Here is a 21,945-nt window from a genome sequence, read left to right on the forward strand (position 1 = left end):
AGGTCAGAGGAGGAGATGTGATGACGGAAGCAAGGCTGGAGTGATGTGCTCTGAGAAGGACTCAACTCTTCACTGCTGGTTTTGAAGATGGAAGGAGAAGATGGAAGAAGGAGGCCACGTACCCAGCAAGGCAGGCAGCCTCTCAAGGCTGGAAAAGACAAGGAAATGGATTGTCCCTTAGAGCCTCCGGAAAGGAATGCTGCCCTGCTGACACCCTGGATTTCTGTCCAGTGAGATCCATATTTGTTTTTTTTTGCGGTACGCGGACCTCTCACTGTTGTGGCCTCTCCCGTTGTGGAGCACAGGCTCTGGACGCGCAGTCTCAGCGGCCATGGCTCACGGGCCCAGCCGCTCTGCGGCATGTGGGATCCTCCTGGACCGGGGCATGAACCCGTGTCCCCTGCATCGGCAGGCGGACTCTCAACCACTGCACCACCAGGGAAGCCCCTGAGATCCATATTTTAACCCAGATAAATTTCTGTTGGTTTAAGTCGTTCAGTTTATGGTGATTTGGTACAGCACCGACAGAAAATTAATACAATGTTAACTATTATTTTCTTTCATTCACATTAAAATTAAGAAAGATAAAACCAAAGTTGTTGAAATAATAAATTTAAAACTATACATTCTGAGGAAGTCTACCTTAATCACCCCAAATGCCTCTCATTATTTCTTCATTTCTCCTTATGCCTATGTGTTTGATTTATTATCGCTTATCATTTGTTGCTACTTTATTTTATAATTGTGTTAATACCATTTCATGGGTATATATATTTTTCCTCTGATTCAAAAGGCTCTTCAGAAGCACGGACCATGTATTTATTCTCTAGGTATTTGCTGCCAGTGGTAGCAGATTTTATTCTATAAATGCCTGATTACTAACATCTTACATTATGGGTTACTTAAGGCAGACCATGTCCTCAGCTTTCTGCAGCGTACTTCTCAGAAATGTTTTAAAAACTTTCATTTCAGCCTTACACAAAAGTACCCTAAAGCCCGTAAAAAATCTGACCAGATTAGTCAACATTTAGAAAGTGGACTTAATACACTTTAATTCCACTGGATTTGTCCCATAAAATTTAGTGAGGTTTTATGTTTTTCCAGAATTTTACGGTTGACAATTTCAAGAACGGTATATATCTTTACCCTTACAGGCTGTAAGACTGGGGAATTGAGGTAGGAAGATGTCTGGTCTAGACTGGGAGAGAAAGGAGACAGTCTGGACATCCCCAAATCTTGAAGAGACCTGGGTACAAAGAAGGCTCCAGTGTGGAGGGTGGAGTGGGCACAGGGGCTGGACCTGAAAGGGACTATTTGGACGGTAGTCTATTTCTGTGTTGAGTATCAAAATCAGCATAGACCTTCTAATAAACTAGAATTGTCAGGCTACTCTTGGAAGCCATGGCTAAAATTTCTAAGCTCTACCAGAATTAAAGAAAAGTAACCAAATAAATAAGCGGTCAGTTGGGAATGAGAGGATTTGGCATCATCGTAACCCTGGGGGAAGAAAGAAAAGCTGATGTGTAAATGGGGTTTTGGGCAAGTAACCACATGGCCAGATGCCCTTCTCCCAGAGGTAGGCCCAGCCCAAGCCCTTCAAGTCAGTTTCTGTTATCTGGCCCTGAGAAGTCTTAAAAAAGGTGCTTACCCTGATTTCTCCAAACATAAAATTGGGGCAGTGGGATTTGCCATTTCTGTGTAGTCTAGGCCTGTGGTGAGGATTAATTAGTGTTTTTAAAGTGCTGTGGGTTTGGTTTGGTTTATTTATTTTCTCAGGACGAAAGCCAGTACGCCAGCACCAAGTGTTAACAACGAAGGTTTGATGTATGTTACTTGAGATGCACTGTGTGAAGTGGGGCGGATGGGAAACGAAGCTTGTGGGACTGCCTTCGGCATCAAAAAGGCCACATTTCCAAACCCATTTAGTACTCCCCAAAGTGAAGGAGGCAGAATAAAAGGCTTTGAAAATTAAAAAGGAGAAAAGTTATCTGTGTTTAGGCTCTGGGATTGAGGGTATGTACCAACCCAGACCAAGGAAAATTTGACGAGCTGCTACAGAAAAATATTGGCAGCTAGAGAAGACACAAAATTCTGCTAACTTTGTGACAAGCTGTAAAATGAGCTCCTATATTTGATAGAAAGAATGGAACTCAGGCAGTCAGTGTATCAGGGCTAATAGCTGAGGACAAATGCTGTCACATGCTAGCTTCTCTGACCCAGGACAGGTGGGCATAGGGACCAAGAACTCTGGTATGGCCCATACCTCCACTCACTAAGAACCCAGCAACCTTCTAGATATTACAATCTCATAAGAACCCTCTAAGCTAGTTTTTAGAAATAAATCTTTATGGCTTTATTCCCGATTATGGAAGTAATGCGTGCTCATTACTAAAAAATAAAACTGCAGAAATACATAACATAAAAAGTGCAGACACTGCACCTCCAATCCAGCAGCCAGGATATAGGCTGTTAGTTATTGTCTGGACATATTTACAGGTGATAGCTATAACTGTTTCCAATTTATAGGTGATGAAACAGATAACTCAAAGAACTTATCCACCGGCTCACAGGAAATAAGTCAAAGCTGGAATTCAAATTCAGGTCTTTCTGACACCTCGGAACTCTGTATGTTCCATTAGGCTACACTGCCCTATCCCCACACCCTGCTCCCTCATCCCACCACCATCCTCAAAAGTAATGACTACAAGGCACCAACCGGGTTTCCATAACTAGCTTTACAAAGAGGAGCTTCCATCACCCACAGCGTCAGGTTACATGTGAAATAGCAAGGTTAGTGCCACAAGGAGATCTGTTTTCCCAGCCTTGTTTAAACGTATAATCCTCCATCAACATGCTGTTATTTGAGTGAGATGATTATACTTTTCCATCAAAACCAGTGTAGAACAGAAAGCAAAGAGACCCCTGAAATCAGTAGATCATATCTTATATGTGAGGCCTGGACCTGGAGAGCTCCGGGTTCCAGGTCTGTTATCTCTTAGTTGTTTGTGACCTGGTGCCTCAGTTTCTCCATCTGGATTGTAAAGCGGGTGGATGAACTGACTGCCAATGTGCCTTCTAGTGGCTGGAATGACGGGCAATCTCACTGACGGCTGGTGGGCCTCATGTATCCCACCTAACTTCTAAAATTCTGCTCAACATCTTATTTCAGGCTGAAAGAAATTTGTCCTGTGTTGTGACTTCTCAAATATGCCGAGAAAGAAATGAACATGCTTTGAAAATAATGTACAAGGTTATTGTTCTTTTTTTTTTTTTTTTTTTTTTTGCGGTACGCGGGCCTCTCACTGCTGTGGCCTCTCCCGTTATGGAGCACAGGCTCCAGACGCGCAGGCTCAGAGGCCATGGCTCACTGGCCCAGTCGCTCCGCGGTATGCGGGATCCTCCCGGACCGGGGCACGAACCCGTGTCCCCTGCATCGGCAGGCGGACTCTCAACCACTGCGCCACCAGGGAAGCCCTTGCTAGAGTTATTCTAATTAAATGAGTGGATGATAACGAATTTAAATGACTAGTTCATTAGCACTCATTCTTTCAGTATGTCTAAATCTCCTATACATAAGGCATCGAGAGAGCTATACTGATGAAACCTTGCCCTCCATGAATATAAATAACTACAGTATGAAGAAGCAAGAGCTCAGTGTCTCAGGATGCTCCGGAGAAACTCAAGGGACTCTAGTTTGGAGGAATCAGGCAGGGCTTCATGGAGCAGTAGGGATGTGACCTGGGCCCCCGAGAAGGGTCAGAGTAGCAAAGGAAGATGGCGGACGGCATTGCAATGGTGCTGAGGGGTTGCTTCGGCGGAAAGACAGAGGTTGTAAGAGGCAGGCTAAGGAGTCTGCCTGTGGCTGTAGGCAGTTGGCAACCACTGACAGCCATCAAGCAGGGAAGTGAGGGGCTGTGTCTGTGTTCTCTTCCAACAAAACCTAAAGCCTACGTGATTTCCAGTACGTACAACTGTACCTAGCACGTCGTGGGCAGGCAGTATCTCCTGAATGAATCATCTCAGAAATGGCAACCTAATGTCAGGGAATGGATTTGAATTTGCTCTTAAGAGGAAACACGGAGCAGCGCCAAGCATGCAAACCTGGACGACTCTTGGATCTCGAGTATGGACCTGGCAATTTCAGCCCAGAAAATGCACGCGTGAGAGAGGGGAGGGAGCGAAGACTGTTCTTTCACCCTGTAATCACGAGCAGAAATAACATCCCATTATAACCTTTAAAGAGAAGAGGCCCTTTCAATGAAATAGTAGCAATGCTGTACAGAATCACTTTGAAGACTTGGCCTTTGGTGTGGAAAATGCTAACATCTGTCAGGGCCCTTCGTCTCTAATCAAGCTTCTGCCAGCAGAGTCTAAGTGCTTTCTACGTGTGCACGTGTGTAGGGTTATCTACGTACACGTTACACAATTGGACAGACGTGAGAATTCTGACGATTCACAGAATGCCACGTCTGACTTCCAAGGTGAGCTGTGCTCACAGGTGGAGGTGGTAGCATCTTTACCTCAGAACAGCCCAGGTCAAACCTGGGGCCTGTAGGATGAGAATATATATATTTTCTCTAAGGCTAACTAATGCCTTTGAAATCATTTCTCCTCCTGGTTTGAGGTAGGCTGACTAGAACTGAGGGGAGCCACAGAGCTTGGAGCTGGAGTGCCTCAGAATCAGGGTGAGTGGAATTCACACCTGTAGGACCTCGGAGCCTAATCTGGAATCACAGCTGCTCCCCACCACGTTGGATGTTTTCAGCCTTTCCCATTCCATCAGCTTAAACGGTACCGTCCCCTTCCCTCAGGCTCCCGCCCAGGTTTCCTCCACAGCCCACTCTGTACTGCTGAGGGAAGACACTGAGTCAGGTCAGCCTGCTAGAAAGAAACACTTTAAAGAAATGGGGGGGGGGGGCGGGGGGGCGTCCACAGGGGGAGAATAAATCTTAGGATCTTAGAAAGGAAGGAGGAAAGAAAAAGATACTATGTGAGAACATGTCCATGCAAGGTCACCTGAGAACAAAACCCCTGAAGATGAATAAAAAGTTTCCTCAAAGCACACAGGAAAGCAATTACAGCCCCCATGTGTGACACTGGCCATGGGAGCCGGTGGCAGGGGAGATAAAAGTAGAGCCAGATTTGGGGGCACTGAGAGAGCCCGTGACCAATGCAACAATGAAAGGGAGCCTTCCAGGAAGGCAGGGATGGGAACAGAGCACAAAGAACAGGAAGAAGCAGCAGCGCCCTCAACTCAGAGGGGAAGTCAGGCTGAGCTGAGACTGGGGCAGGGGCTTTGTCCATATGTATTTGTCCATCAGGGAGGTCTCGGGGAAAGGAATGAGGAGGGCAGGGAAAATGCCACATCATCTGATATTTTCAATTAGGGGAAGGGTGAGGGTGGGCATTTATATGCTGAATAAATTGTTTCAAATATCTGTATGTGATAATGTTAATTAAAATAAAAAGTAGCTTGTGAGTGTTATTTTTTTTTTTTAGGCACAAAAGGTAGGACGGGAGCTCAGGGTTTAAGAGGAGAGTGTGAATTGCCATCTGGAGGCACTTTTAGGTTCAAGTCTAAGAGACAATAAAACAGAGACTTTAACCTGTTGATCTGTTCATCACTAACAAATATTTATTGAGAACTTCGTATGATGGTAGGCCTCGTGCTATGCACTGGGAATGCGGCCGTAAATGAAAAGGGTACAGATCCTGTCTTCATGGAGTTTCTATGCTTTTTTTGGATTCTACACTTTACTGTTAATATTTAAAATTGGGGTAAAATATACATAACATGAAATTTACCGTCTTAACCACCATCGTTCAGTGGCATTAAGTGCATTCATATTGTTGTGCTACTATCACCACCATCCAGCTCCAGAACTCTTTTCATCTTGTGAAACTGAAACTCTATACCCACTAAAAAGCAGCAACTCCCGTTCCCCTCTCCACCTAATCCCTAGAAACCACCATGTTCCTTTTTGTCTCTGAATTTGACTATTCTCCGTACCTCCTGTAAGCGGAATCATACAGTACTTGTCTTTTTGTGATTGGCTTATTTCATTTACCGTACTGTCCTCAAGTTTTCACCATGTTGCAGCATATGTTAGAATTTTCTTTCTTTTTAAGGCTGAATAATAATATTCCATTGTATGTATGTCACACATTTTGTTTATCCATTCCTCTGTCAATGGACATTTGGGTGGCTTCCACCTTTTGGCTATTGTGAATAGTGCTGTTCAAGTCCCTGGTTTCAGTTCTTTGCGGGTATATATCCAGGTATGGAATTGCTGGATCATACGGTAGTCCTGTTTTTAATTTTTTGAGGAATTGCTATACTGTTTCCATAGCAGCTATACCATTTTACATTCCCACTAGCAATGCACAAGGGTTCCAGTTTCTCCACATCTCCATCAATTGTTGTTATTTTCCTTCCTCCATTCCTTCCTTTCTGTCTGTAGCCATTCCAATGGGTAGGATCTATGGTTCTTCGAGACATCTTTATGCTTTATTGTAGAATCTCCTCGTCTACGGGAGATTCTATGACTTCTGGGGTGTGTTTGTGTATGTGTACGTGTGTGTACACTAGTCTTTTTTGGAAATATTTTTACTATTAGTACCCAAGCCACAACCTACCAAGAGTATGTGGCCATGAAAAAACCCTAACTCCACAAGTAGGAAGGGCCTCTGCGGGTGCCCTCTACTCTTAGAATAAGAGGGAGGTGATATCGATGTTAAAACCCAAGAGGCCAGATTTTGAGGGATCTGGTCCTACTTGGAAGGGAGGGCTTCCCTGGGAAAAGTCTAACATCGATTCCTCTAATTCATGACAGGAGGAGACATTGGTCCACCACTGCCGACAAGACCAGCTAAAGGAGACAGTGCAGGTGAAAAACTGGAATGATGCAGTGATGTTTTAGAATGGGGATCAGAAAGGTGGGCAGGATGTAGTAACAGCAAAATCATATAATATTCACATTACTCTAGTGCTTACAACGTTCCTAACATTATCACGTGTATTCATCTATTTACAGCCATGTCTTTGGCTACACCACTGCTTATTAACACGTGCACCTTTTCCAGCAGGGTGAAAAAGGAGAAAGTGAGGAAGCAGCTTGCTCCCTTGAGGTCCTGTGTATACAGAAACCCATAGAATGCTGAAGCTAGAAGGGACCTTAGAGGTCACTTAATTCAGTCTTCACCTCACAGATGAGGAAGTGACGAAGTGGCTTTGGGGAAGGTGGAGGTGGAATATTACTCTCTTCTCCCATAAGTACGTACACATCATCTGGGAAGTGCTGGAGTTAGAAACCAAAGACCTGTTTCTGTGATAACTGCCAATCCTTCATTGATACCCTAGATTGGCTGCTTTCTGATTTTATTCCACAACAGCCTCTAGAATATGTTTTATAGTCATAAAAAATATTCTGTGAATATAACATGCAGACTTGGCTGTCCTATAAATACATATTTTCTTGTAGCTGGATTTAATTTTTCCCCCACAAACGAACTGCCCAGAAAAGGAACTGGGCTTGTATCACCATCCTCTGGAGTGCAGGACCCCAAAGATAACTCCCCTTTTTCCTAATTCTGCCACACAGTGGTGTGAAATGGATATAAAAACAGGGCAGAAAAGGCACCCCCCCCCCCGTATTGCCCACGCATAAGAGGAGGCGGCACCTTGCCCCCCACAGGTACACACAGTAGGGGACACCCTGTTTTTGTGAACCAACAGTGAATGTGGCTCTTTGTCAATGGCAGGGCCTGACAACCTCCCTCATTACATTCAGGGTTAGAGCAAGAGTCCCCAGGCTGGCAGGAAAGGCCAACAGGAAGGCCTGGAGTGGACTCCTAGGAGGGGGGAAGGAGCAGCAGGCAGCCAGAAAGTGTCTCTGAATTTGTGACAGCAGCAAAGGGGCTCAGTAAGTCCAGCAATTAACATATGGGAAACTAAGTGGAAGAAAAGTGAAGGGACTCGCTCAAGACCTTACAATCTATGAGGGGCAAGGCTAAGACAGTTCTCTCTTCTGATTTCCATGCCCCAATTCTTACACTGGTGAAACTTTCTGCCCGTGCTATTACTTTGCTAGAGGCACTTGAGGGGACGCAGAAATCACAGCAGGTTATGCTAAGAAGCCCGCGGCAAGCGGCACTATGGTCACTATGGGCGTATAGTTCTCAAGCTCCCATTTCGGATGCCATGACAAAATGCAGCTTAGTGAGTGAAGGGGGCTTAAGGCTTTTCACCTGTAGATGGAACTTAGTGGATGAGGACAGCTTAAAACCACTGTAATGTGGGCAGGCACGTTCAGCGCATCCCTGGAGGTTACGCAGGGCTTTGCAGTGCATTAAATTACTCAGAAGCTGTAAAAAGCATTCCTGCCTCCCTTCTGGCCACCCTGAGGGCTTCTGATATGACTGGCTCCTGGTTAGCAATCACTTCTGCAGTGAGCCGGTTACAGACTGGAATGTATCATATCCCTAGGTGTGCTGGGGCAGAGAAAAGTTTAAACGATCGACGTGGCTCCACAGTAACTAATCATAGGTCTGTGATCCTCACACAGCTGATCAAATCATTTCCAAGCATTTTCTAGAACAATTCTTCTAGACCAATAGACATGCAATGCAAATTACACATGTGATTTTAAATTTTCTATTAAGCACATTAAAAAAGGAAAAGGAAACAGATGAAATTGGGATCAATATATTTAAACTCAATATATCCAAAGTATTGCCACTTCAACAAGTAATAAATGTATATATGTTTTATATTTTTCACACTCAGTCTTCAAAATCGGATGTGCGCATACTCACAGCACATCTTGATCCACAATTAGCCATATTTCAAGTGCTAAGTAGTCACACAGGGCTCGTGGCTACCACATCGGACATATTACTACCCTTGCCTCTCTCACTGACGTCTGTTTACTCCAATAAAAATAGAAATTTCTCCATCCTGTAGCCATTCCTACCTATCTCAGGGCACTTTCCTTTCCAGGTCTAGTGATTCTAGGTGGTCTTTATTCCATTTCAACTCTCCTCCAACTGTCCGTTCAGTCATTAAGTAATCATCACTGAGTACCTACCCAGTGCCGGGTGTTTGTGTTAACTTACGAGGATGTAAAGATAAATATGACATAGACCCTGATATCCGGAGCTCTCGGCTTGGTGGGAAATGCAGGCACATACAGGAGAATTTGGTGAACACTCTACAGAGATACATACGAAGGGGTGCACAGAGGAAGGAGTACGGCTTCTTCCAGGGCTTCTGGAAAGCATTCACAGAGGTGGGACATTTGTGCTGAGTTTTAAGGGATGAGGAAAAATTGTGGAGAGGCAGGGAAAGGTGTTTCAGCCATAGGGAAAAGTATGTTCAAGACCTAAGTATGACGATCTGCATGCTTGGAAATGGCAAGTGGCTAGTAGGGCAAGAAGACGGCAAGGAGGGCCTGGAGTGAGGCTGGCGAGGTGAGCTGGACCTCAGATGCCCGAAGACACACTCAGAATTACTGGGGGTCATTCTCCAGAAGGGGGAATCTTAAGGCAGGTTGTAACACAGATTGGAGAGCATAAAAGAGTAAGGAGAGCCTGAATGATGGGGTAGCAGTATGTCTAAATGGAGGGGACGTGAGCACTCAAGTGAATGCAGGGAGTATAAGAGCACTGTTTTCTGCAGACAGTCTCTCGATGAGGCCTTATGATGGAACCTGGGCAAAGGGGCTAATAGTTAAGGTTTTCCAGGCCCAAACTCATGACGTAGGGGCATCAGGGCCACTAGCATCGTATTTATATAGGACTATTACAACCTGTGGGGATGTGAAAGCACCACATGGCCTCTTTCTCTGCAGGAATTAATAGGGTTCCCTATGGGTTAATTTAGGCAGTAGGCAGAGTCAAGCTAAATTGCAGCCTTGCCAGGGAAATCATGGGTTTATGAGACCCAGCAGGTCTGGGCAGCACCTGACCAGCCTGATCAGATGATGCGGTGGCTTATTTGACCTTGAGTTTTCTAGAAGGAGGCTCTGACACTCTCAGGTAAGAACAGGGCAACAACAGCATGACATTTACAGTTAGAAGGAGGCTCAGAGATCCCATGGGTTCTCCTTTTATAGATGGGAAAACTGAGTCATGGAGAGGGAAATGGCTTATAAGGTCATATAAGCCATTCAGCAGCACTCACCCTTTGTGGCACCAAAGCCACAGTGAGATTGGAACAACAGGTACCATGGAGAACTGTTTACCTTTATAGCAAACTCAAGTGGAGAAAGAGAATTAGGCTAGAGAGACACTAGGTAATAAAACTGTCTTTGTGAGCCAACAGTATTTAAATTAGTAGCAATAAACAAGGTACTCACATGGTGAAACATCTACAAAGTTTGGATCGATATTGTGCAGCAGCTCCATTCTGGGGGACGGGCTTCCTTCACTAGAAAAGAATTTTTTAGAAAATGTTAATTTCCTTTCTCAAATGGGTATCAATGATTTTAAAACTTCCTTTCCTCATATTTACAGGAAATAACAAACCTGGCAGTTAACAACTTGGTCATGCATTCAGAGGCCTCCAAAATGTGTGGTTGTGCATCTTCAAGCAGTCATCACTTGTCTGTATTGTCACAATGACTGAATGTTTACGTAACAACTTTAAGGTCAAGCACGTGACAATTAAAAAATGAGTCCTGTGACCCTCTGCAGTAAATAATCTGGCTGTACTTAAACAGGACCATTCGTTACAGCAGTGAAATGAGAACTCAAGTCATCCAGTGTAGACTTCATGCTGAACACTCACAGGGAAATGAAGAAAGAGCACCTGCCGAGATGGCGGCGCCCATATCACAGATGCGACATGCCCTTTAAATATTAGCCTGCGTGAGAAAAACGAATGTCTTCCACGTCTAAATGTACAACGCGAAACTTGCATGTAATACAACTACATGTGAAATAGTTATACTTCTTTAAGATTTTTAAAAACTGTATGTGCAAATACAATCACGACCTACATTACTGTTGAAAAGAACTTGGAGATCAGTTAGTCAAACGCCCTCATGTTACAAATGAGAAAGGCCCATGGTAAGTTACTGGCCACACAATGGGTAGTGGGTGTTTTTTAAAAATTGGGAGCATAAACACCACCAGATGTATGCCGGGTGTGCATGAGGCCCCCATGTCATTTTGCTAGTATAGACTCAGCCTTATGGAAGAAGTTGTTAGATATAACTTCAATCGTTGGACTACTTGATAATCCAATAAAAGGTTGCAAAGTACCATTAACACCATAGGATTTGTCCACATGGGAATAACCAATAAGGCCCCTGAAAATAAGAGGACGTGTTTTCAGGTGGTTCGATGTCCACACCCCAAATGCACAGCTAGTTGTCTACAGCAGTGGCTTGGGATTTCAAGGACCCATAAATTTTCAAAAAATCTGGATTACGATTGGCAGCGTTGTATTTGCCAAGTAAGGAAATGTTAAAACAAAATTCGTGAATTAAAGACAAAACCAAAAAACTTTCAACTACCATTACCATAAAATAAAGGTAATTTTAATAGCAACAAAAGGTAGGATGAATACAATCTCAGAATAAGTGACAGTCCTTTAAAGTGAATATGTTTAACTTTAGAATTCTAAAAGATTTCCTTTTCCCTCTCTATTCCATAAAACCCACTAACTAGACAGTGAGAGGGAAATATGCAGGGATGCCTCTAGGCCTGGGGGCAGCACTATGTGGGTGGGGGGGCAATATTTCCCTGGATTCCTCATTTTCTTCCTGAGGCATTTAACTAACTACCTGTGTACCATGAGACTGTCAACCAGTCCAAAATGACAGGAACTAGGGTTTGATCCTGGAAGCTCTGAATGCAAGTAGGGATGATGAGCAAAGAAAATGGTGAATGTGAGAAAATCTTAACAGAATGATGATGATGGTGTCTAATTTGTAGGGTTAAAAACAAGCAAACAGAGCTAAAACCTGGATGATAAAAAGAGCAAGTAAGTCAGGAGGGGAAATCAGAATGAAAGCATTTTAAAGTCTTTGTATTGTTTGGAAGAGGGTAAAGCTGTTCATTAAATTTAGATTTAGCTAAGTAAAATTTGCATGTTAAAATTTTAAAAACAAAGATAGGACTTTTCTGGACCACAGAAGAACAAAACAAAATTCATTCAATCCAAAAAAAGGCAAGAAAGAAGGAGGAGCCCCAAAATTTCTCATCTTTAAAAGCAGAGCTCACTGGAATACCCCCAAAGTATTAGGCATGGTTAAATAAAACATATTTTTCTAATAACTTTTAAAGAAAGTTTATCTGTATATTATTCATTTATTTCATTTTTCATTATTCAGAAGAGCCACAGATATTGCAAAATAAGGGAACTTAATAAGATGAGATGAATTTTGAACACTAAAGGTTGTGAGTAATCCCAGTGATGAATTATTTGCTGGGAAAAATCATCACAGGCAGAATCATCATGATACAAATCATGACGAAAAAAACAAAAGCCAACCAACCTTCCTAAGTACGCTGTGATGCTACTTTTTAAAATGTACGAATCAGAATATTTTGACAAGGATGTGGTTGGAGATATATGCCAAGGAAATACAATAGAAGACAAGTGATTAAAACAATAACCATACACCCTAGGGACTCCAAGTTATTAAATAAATCAAGAAAACCAAATGTACATTTAAGGGAACTGAATAAAGTATCATAAATCTTGGGTTACTCCCCATCAAAATGTTAAAAGTTACTAAAATCCCTAGACAAGGTCATGTACCAATTCCCTGGAACTAGTCCTTTGGAAAGTGATGGATTTTAGAAATATTTCCAGGTGAATTTTTTTAAAAGAGGCATACATACGTGGGAAGGGAAGATGGTAATAATGGAAATATGGAAAAATATACACCCAACTGTTAGCTGGGATAGGGGGATGGGTGGGGTGAACTACAAAAGACTTTTATTTTCTACAGTGCTTTATATAACTAGCATGCATTATTACTGTAATCAGGAAAATTTTAAGCTTTTTTAAAGTATAGAACTTGTAAAAATTTCTATGCTTCCATAAAGACATTAAAAAGTATAACAAAGAGAAAACTCAGATATTTTACAGAGTTTGGGAGTTTAAAGACAGGAAAACTATCCAGAACTACAAGGTAGTTCTGCAGTATTTAAATGCATTAGTTGAATTTTGGAATTTAATTGCATGCTACCCACATATGTGCCATCTCATACTGATAATAACTGATCATGTAATTTCCCTCTCAGGAGTGTAGAAATTTCCCTGTATGTTTAAGATCAGGCTTGCGTTTAGCAAAAACAGTAATGGTTTTAGGGTCACTGGGTTCTCATGTCTCACCACTTAAGTCACTTCTTTTCATTTTGGTAAAGGGTTCAGAACCTCAGTGCCTGAGATGGAGGGAATAAGAGGAAAGAGAGGGAGATGTTAGGGAGAAAGGAGGGAGGGAGAAAAGGGAGATGAGGAGGAAGAAGAAGAGGGAGAAGGAAAGAAGGGAGAAGAGACTGTGGGTTTCCTTTAATAGTTACGCACCAAGTTAGCAGAGACTCACTAAAGCACTTAAACGCGCACACACACTACACACATCAACTCCATGTGGCGAATTTCAGTGGAGACAAGGGCATAGTATAGTGATGCTGGAACAGAGAAGTGGACCCAAGTCACCTGGAGAAGAATATGTGCAGAATAAGGCTGGTGGGAGGGATGGGGAGGGTGCGGGATGAAATGAGAGATCGCAAAGACCCGCTCTGCAAAGCTTCATAACTTTGCCTAGGGAATACTTTAGAGTATTTAAAGTGATTCTGCAAAGACCAGTTACGGGTAGAGAGGCACTGGTCATTACAAGGTGAGGCCCATTGTTGGTGAGGGGAATCCTTCAGGCCCAAATGACACACCCAGGAAGAACACCCCCGACTCAGCTCAGCTCCCACCGTCTGTAGGAATTCAATTTCCCCAGAACTGAGAAACTGGACACCGATATTGGGACACTGGTACTCTGGTTATTGGGAAGGAATATCTACCACTGGATTAATAAACACTCTTTTTTTATATATATATTAAAAGAAAGGTAAGTTCAGAAGTAGCCACATATTTTCCAGTGCAGTTTAAAAACAGTCTTCCCTTAAGAACTCACAGGGGCTTCCCTGGTGGCACAGTGGTTGAGAATCCGCCTGTCAATGCAGGGGACACGGGTTCGAGCCCTGGTCCAGGAAGATCCCACATGCTGCGAAGCAACTAAGCCTGTGCACCACAACTACTGAGCCTGCGTGCTCAACTACTGAGCACATGTGCTGCAACTACTGAAGCCTGCCTGCCCGTGCTCCACAAGAGAAGCCACCGCAATGAGAAGTCTGTGCACCGCAACAAAGATTAGCTCCCGCTCGCCACAACTAGAGAAAGCCCGTGTGCAGCAATGAAGACCCAATGCAGCCATAAATAAACAAACAAACAAATAAATAAAATGTCCTTAAAAAAAACCCTCACAAACCATTGGCCACTTAAATTTGAGTAGTCTTTAATAATCATATAAAAGATCACACTCCTGTACCTGGAGGGGAAAATGCTTGATCATTTTTTTTCTTTTTTTGTATCTTTTTAGGGTAAACCTTCCCTACTGTTGCTGTACTCCCGTTCCTTCCCCACACCTCTGCAAATTTTTGTCATCAATAATTTCCACTTGCTTATGCATGTTCCTCTACCTTTATGTCAAAAACTAAATAAATAAATTTTATTTTATTATTATTATTTTTCTTTGCGGTACGCGGGCCTCTCACTGTTGTGGCCTCTCCCGTTGTGGAGCACAGGCTCTGGATGCGCAGGCTCAGCGGCTATGGCTCACGGGCACAGCTGCTCTGCGGCATGTGGGATCTTCCCGGACCGGGGCACGAACCCATGTCCCCTGCATTGGCAGGCAGACTCTCAACCACTGCGCCACCAGGGAAGCCCATAAATTTTATTTTTAACTATCTTTTCTTCTTTCACCATTAAATGTCCCCCAAACAGTATGTTTACATCAGTTATTCTCTCTTTGTCTCACATTAGAATCACCTGAGGAACCTCTAAAATACAGATGCTGTACCTCACACCAGAAGCATCACTGGGGGTGGAACCCAGATGTCAATATTTTTTTTGAACTCCCAGATGATTTCAACATTCAGCCAAGATTGAGAACCACTGACCTGGAGCAGTGCTTCTCAAAATATAGATCACTTGGGGATCTCATTAAACTGTGGATTCTGATTTACAGAGCCCGGGGGGGTGAGGGGAGCCCAGGAATCTACATTTTTAACAGGTTCCCAAGTGATACTGATGTTGCTGGTCTGAAGACCACACTCTGAGTAGCAAGATGGGGAAATCTAGAGTCTTCTTACCTCGGATCTGAACTCTTCTGGAGTTTCCTAAATCAGAAACTCATTTAGATTAGAGCTAATTTTAGAGCAATGAGTCTCAACCTTGGCTACACAATGCCATCACCTGGGAAGCTTTAAAAAATACTGATGCTGGGCTTCCCTGGTGGCACAGTGGTTGAGAGTCCGCCTGCCGATGCAGGGGACACGGGTTTGTGCCCCGGTCTGGGAAGATCCCACATGCCGCGGAGTGGCTGGGCCCGTGAGCCATGGCCGCTGAGCCTGTGCGTCCGGAGCCTGTGCTCCGCAACAGGAGAGGCCACAACAGTGAGAGGCCCGCGTACCGCAAAAAAAAATAAAATAAAATACTGATGCTTGAGTTCCACCATAAGAGAGTGATCTCGTTGATCTACGTTCAGCCTAGGCATAAAGATTTATAAAAGTACCCAAGCTGATTTTTGTCAAATTAGCTTCACTGAAATATAACTTACAAACTATACAATTCATAATGTTTTCAAGGTGTATCTATTTTATAGCATGTATCAATACTTAATTCCTTTATATGGCTGAATGTTATTGTATGGATGTATCACATTTTCTTTATCTACTCATTTGATGGACATTTGAGTTGTTTCTACATTTTTTGGCTATTATGAATATTTATATATAAGTTTTTGTATGGACACTTGTTTTCATTTCTTTTAGGTATATACCTAGGAGTTACCATATGATTATGGTAACTTTACATTTAAACTTTTAAGGACCTGCTAATTTTACACTCTAACCAGCTATGTATGAGTATTCCCATTTCCCCACATCCTCTTATTAGTGACCCTTACGGATGTCTATCTTTTTTATTATAGCCATCCTAACTGATACAAAGTGGTATCTCATTGTGGTTTTGATTTACATTTTCCTTTTCATGTGCATATTGACCATGTGTATAACTTCTTTGGATGAGTTGCAAGAATTCTTAATATATTCTGCATGCAAATCCTGTATCAGATATATGATTCGTTAATATTTTCTCTGATTCTGTGGGTTGTGTTTTGCTTTCTTAATAGTATCATTTGCAGAAAAAAAGTTTAAAATTTTGGTTTAGTACAGCTTAACTATTTTTTCTTTTGTTGCTTTTGGTATTTTATCTAAGAAATACCTGCCTAATGCGAAGCCATAGAGATTTACCCTTATGCTTTCTTCTAAGATTGCTATGCCTTTAGCTCTTACATTTATGTCTATGATCCATTTTAAGTTAATTTTTGTGTATTCTGTGAGGTAGGAATCCAACTGCATTCTTTTGCATGTGAATATCTAGTTATCCCAGTAACATTTACTGAAAAGATTCTTCTTCCCAATTGAACTATCTTGGCATCCTTGTCAAAAATGCAGCTGATTCTCCGGATTTAAAAATGGGCAGAAGAACTGAATAGACATTTGTCCAAAGAGAAATGCAGATGGCCAACAAGCACATTAAAAGATACTCAACATCACTAATCATCAAGGAAATGCAAATGAAAACCACAACGAGATAACACTTCACACCTGTCAGAATGGCTATCATCGAAAAGAACACAAATAACGAATGTTGGTGAGGATGTGAAGAAAAGGGAACCCTCATACACTTTTGGTGGGAATGTAAATTGGTGCAGCCACTGTGGAAAACAGTATGGAGGTTTCTCAAAAAACTAAAAATAGAAGTACCATACGACCCAGCAATTCCATTCCTGGATATATATCAAAAAAATACTAATTCAAAATGATACATACACCCAATGTTGACAGCAGCAATTAACCACCAACAGATGAATGGATAAAGAAGATGTGGTGTGTATAAATGTAATGGAATACTATTCAGCCCTAAAAAAGAATGACATTTTGCCATTTGCAACAACATGGATGGACTTGGAGGGTATTATGCTAAGTGAAAAGAGTCAGACAGAGAAAGACAAACACTGTATGATATCACTTCTATATGGAATCTTAAAAAATGCAACACTTCAGCAAGCGGTGTTGGGAAAGCTGGACGGCTGCATGTAAATCAATGAAGTTAGAACACTCCCTCACATCACAGACAAAAATAAACACAAAATGGCTTAAAGATTTAAATACAAGACATGACACCATAAAACTCCTAGAAGAGAATATAGGCAAAACATTTTCTGACATAAATCGTACCAATGTTTTCTTAGGTCAGTCTCTCAAGGCAATAAAAATAAAAACAAAAAGAAACAAATGGGACCTAATCAAACTTATAAGCATTTGCACAGCAAAGGAAACCATCAGCAAAATGAAAAGACTACCTACATTATGGGAGAAACTATTTGCAAATGATGCAACCAATAAGGGCTTAATTTCCAAAATATACAAACTCAATATATAATTCAATAACAAAAAACCCAAACAACCCAATCAAACAATGGCACAAGATCTAAATAGACATTTCTCCACAGAAGACATACAAATGGCCGATAGGCATATTGAAGATGCTCAACTTTGCTAGTTATCAGAGAAATACAAATCAAAACCACAATGAGGCATCACATCACACTGGTCAGAATGGCCATCATTAAAAAGTCTACAAATAATAAATGCTGGAGCGGGTGTGGAGAAAAGGGAACCCTCCTACACTGTTGGTTAGAATGTAAATTGTTGCAGCCACTATGGAAAACAGTACGGAGGTTCCTTAAAAAACTAAAAACAGAGTTGTCATATGATCCAGCAATCCCACTCTTGGGCATATATACTGAAAAGATGAAAACTCTGATTCGAAAAGATAGCAGTCCAATGTTCATAGCAGCACTATTTACAATAGCCAAGACATGGAAGCAACCTAAATGTCCACTGATGGATGAATGGGTAAAGAAGATGTAGTATACATATCATATTTATATAATGTGACATATATGCACATATATATATATATTTCACAATAGAATATTACTCAGCCATAAAATGATAATGCCATTTGCAGCAACATGGATGGAGATTATCATACTAAGATACTAACATACGAGATTATCATACTAAGTGAAGTAAGACAGAGAAAGACAAATATCTCATATCACTTATTTGTGGAATCTAAAAAATTATATAAATGAATCTATATACAAAACAGAAACAGACTCACAGACATTTGTAGAAAACAAATTTATGGTTACCAAAGGGGAAATATGTAGGAAAGGATCAATTAGGAGTTTCGGATTATCAGATACAAACTACTATATATAAAATAGATAAATAATAAGGTCCTACTGTATAGCACAGGGAACTACATGCAATTATCTTGTAATAACCTATAATGGAAAATAATCTAAAAAAGAAAATCTATCTATCTCTCTATAGATAGATATATAACTGAATCACTTTGCTGTACACTAGAAACTAACACAACATTGTAAATCAACTATACTTCAATTAGAGAATAAAAAAAATACAACACACTAGTGAATATAACAAAAAAGGAGTGGACTGACAGATACAGAGAACAAATTAGCAGCTACCAGTGGGGAGAGGGAAGCGGGGAGGGGCAATACAGGGGTAGGGGATTAAGAGGTACAAACTATTATGTATAAAATACGCTATAAGGATATATTGTACAACAATATATAGCCAATATTTTATAATGACCATAAATGGAGTATAACCTTTAAAAATTGTGAATCACTATAGTATACACTTGTAACTTATATAATACTGTACAGCAACTGTACTTCAATAACAAACACACACACACACAAATGCAGCTGATCCTAACACACTTCTTAGGATGAGGATTGCTAATTTCAAGCCTTGTTATATAAGGTCACCATATTTGATTGTATGTTCTAAATTCTTGATTTTTTTTTTTCTGTAGAGCAAAAGATGGGTGCTAAGCTTTTCGGGTGCTTATGTAATGAGTCCATATACAACGATAATGACTTCCTCTTGAAAGGAAGTCAGTGCGCCAGAAAATACCTTAAGAAATCTATTGACAACTTCCTACATTCAATGTCCCTGTATAAGTACCTTGAACACGAACTTTTAGCAGGTGATCCAATTTCTTCCTCAAAGGTGTGTGTACCAAAGTGAGCTAGAGAGAAAAAAAAAGTGTGTTTTCTATATTCATAACACTTTTCAGCAATATCAACTTTGTGATCATCACAATCTTGTAGAATAGTGGCCTCATGAAGCTCATAAAATGTTCATGGGATTGATTATTGCTATACTATAGTGTGCTAACTTTTATCTTCTATATGTATCTATATATTTACAGGTAATGCTACAATTATTGTGGCATTTCATGATTCTTTTGTATATCATACTGTTCCAAAGTTTCATTTCCACACAACTGAAGCACTAGAAAGTGGACAATGTCAATTGCTTCAACAGTTTATGGTCATTTTTCCCACCAATTCCAAAGGCCTCACTCCCTCACATGCAGCCCTGCGCTGTCTTTAAGAGCATAACCTTTCAGGGTCTGCATCTCAACTCCACAAGGTTATATAAACTTGAGCCTTGTTTTTCTCTCTAGCAGAAGGTGGATAAAAACCACCTACATACAGTGTTGTTATGAGAATTAAATGGGGAAACATATATAAAGTGCTTGGGCTATATACTAAGTGCTAAATAAGCTAATAGCTTAAAAACAAAGACAACACCTTTTGCTGCAAAATTCGGATCCTGACTCTGTAAACATGGAAAGAATATAATCACGGATACAAGACTATAACCTAGATACAGATACAAGAATAATATGTAGATAAAATGAAACATTAATATTCCTATCTATCCCTCTTGCTGGCAAGAGTTCCCCTTATGAAATACACTGGTGTAGCTATAACTTTAATTTCCAAGATGTATTACGATATTCTCTTCCATGTGAGGGTCTCTTTTTAGAAAAGTATCAGCACCAAATACAGCCAAGTCACACAGTCCACTCACGAACTGCACATAAAAAAGATACACTGCAATCTGTTATCTATGAATTTCCCCTATTTTTTGGATTAAGCATATGGTATAGTTTAGCTGTATGAGCAATATTCTCTTCATTAGACTGTTGATTCCACTTGCAAAATGTCAATATCTAAATCATGACTGATGATGTTCACGGAAAATGATTTTTCAATAATCACACAAGTTCACGAAATGCCCTGGTTTTACTATGGCAAGGTAATGGGTGTTTTTATTAGGGCAAAAGTCTGGGCTCCAGGCTGATAGGAATGAAGCAGAGCCCTCTAATCAGCTTCTTTAACGTAGGCACCTAGGGGACCGTTCAGAGACCCTTCCTTCCTGCAGTGTTCACTACCCGCCCTGGCAAACATTAATGGTCATGGCAGTGAGAACCATGGTGGTAAGAATTATGCAACAAAAAAGAACTGTAAGATGTTCACATTGACCACTTAATGCAGAGACCTACCTCTAAACCAGTGAAATGGGCTTGTCTCATGCACGTTCATAACAACCAAACTGGAGTAATAAGTAGGGGGGGGGAGTGTTTGTTTTGGCCAAGCTAGTTAGAATAATAGTAGCTACAATTTAGAGAGCATTTATTATGTACCACACACCATTTCAAATGTTTTGCATGTACTATCTCACTTAATCCTCAACATTATGATGTAGACACACCTTGGCACAGAGCAGGTGAGTGACTTCCAAGATAACCTATTTGAGCAGGTGACAGAATTGGGTTTGGAACTCAGGCAAACTCCTGAATTCTCCACTCCTAACCACTATGCTAAACTGCCTCCTTGGTCAAATGTAGACATGGCCTCAGTATCTTTTAAAATGTATAATGTTTCCATTCATTCAGCTTCTTTTTTCTTTTTTTAAAAATTATTTATTTTTGGCTGTGTTGGGTCTTCGTTGCTGCGCATGGGTTTTCTCTAGTTGCAGCGAGTGGGGGCTACTCTTGGTTGCGGTGCGCGGGCTTCTCATTGTGGTGGCTTCTCTTTGTTGCAGAGCATGGGCTCTAGGCGCACAGGCTTCAGTAGTTGTGGCATGCAGCCTCAGTAGTTGTGGCTCACAGGCTCTAGAGCGCAGGCTCAGTAGTTGTGGTGCACAGGCTTAGTTGCTCCGCGGTATGTGGGATCTTCCCGGACAAGGGCTTGAACCCGTGTCCCCTGCATTGGCAGGCGGATTCTTAACCACTGCGCCACCAGGGAAGTCCCTGTTCAGCTTATTTTTAAGGCTGAATTAACAAATATCTCCATTCACTTCAAATGCCTCTATTAACAAAACAGTTGATCATTTTTCTCCATCCTCTTCTCTTAAAGACTTACATAAAATGATACACAGTTAATTGTCTCTGATGCCATTTCAGTATTCAATTTTAATTTACCCAAATTCCACGTTTTCTGGGTTAGTTTTTTAAAAACGGGGGGCAAGGATGCACTGATCAGTAACTAGTTTCCAATATGCTACAAATATTTTCTAAAAGTCTACAGTTTCAGACACTGAGATCACAGCACTGTCCATTTATAAATAGAGTTTCCAATTTTTGACTTTCATTTTCCAACTAGTTGAAGGGTGGGGCAGTAAAACATTTCCCATAAATAAATGAAGTACTATGATACTCCGCACTTCTTTTACCACTAGCTGCTGACCATCTGTCATAAA

At 41.3% G+C, this 21,945-nt stretch overlaps 1 protein-coding gene across 2 annotated transcripts in view; it reads right to left on the reverse strand.

The window, feature by feature from the left end:
• The window catches only part of ARSB (arylsulfatase B), a 186,247-nt gene that overhangs the window by 60,653 nt on the left and 103,649 nt on the right, over positions 1–21,945 (reverse strand). For both annotated transcript variants that reach the window (XM_079916968.1, XM_079916967.1), the window contains exon 6: positions 10,356–10,426. In XM_079916968.1, the coding sequence (XP_079773094.1) occupies positions 10,356–10,426 (71 nt within the window). The remainder of the gene's footprint in view (positions 1–10,355; positions 10,427–21,945) is intronic.

This window comes from Stenella coeruleoalba (genome assembly GCF_951394435.1).
Source record: "Stenella coeruleoalba genome assembly, chromosome: 3".
Taxonomy (NCBI): Eukaryota; Metazoa; Chordata; class Mammalia; order Artiodactyla; family Delphinidae; genus Stenella; species Stenella coeruleoalba.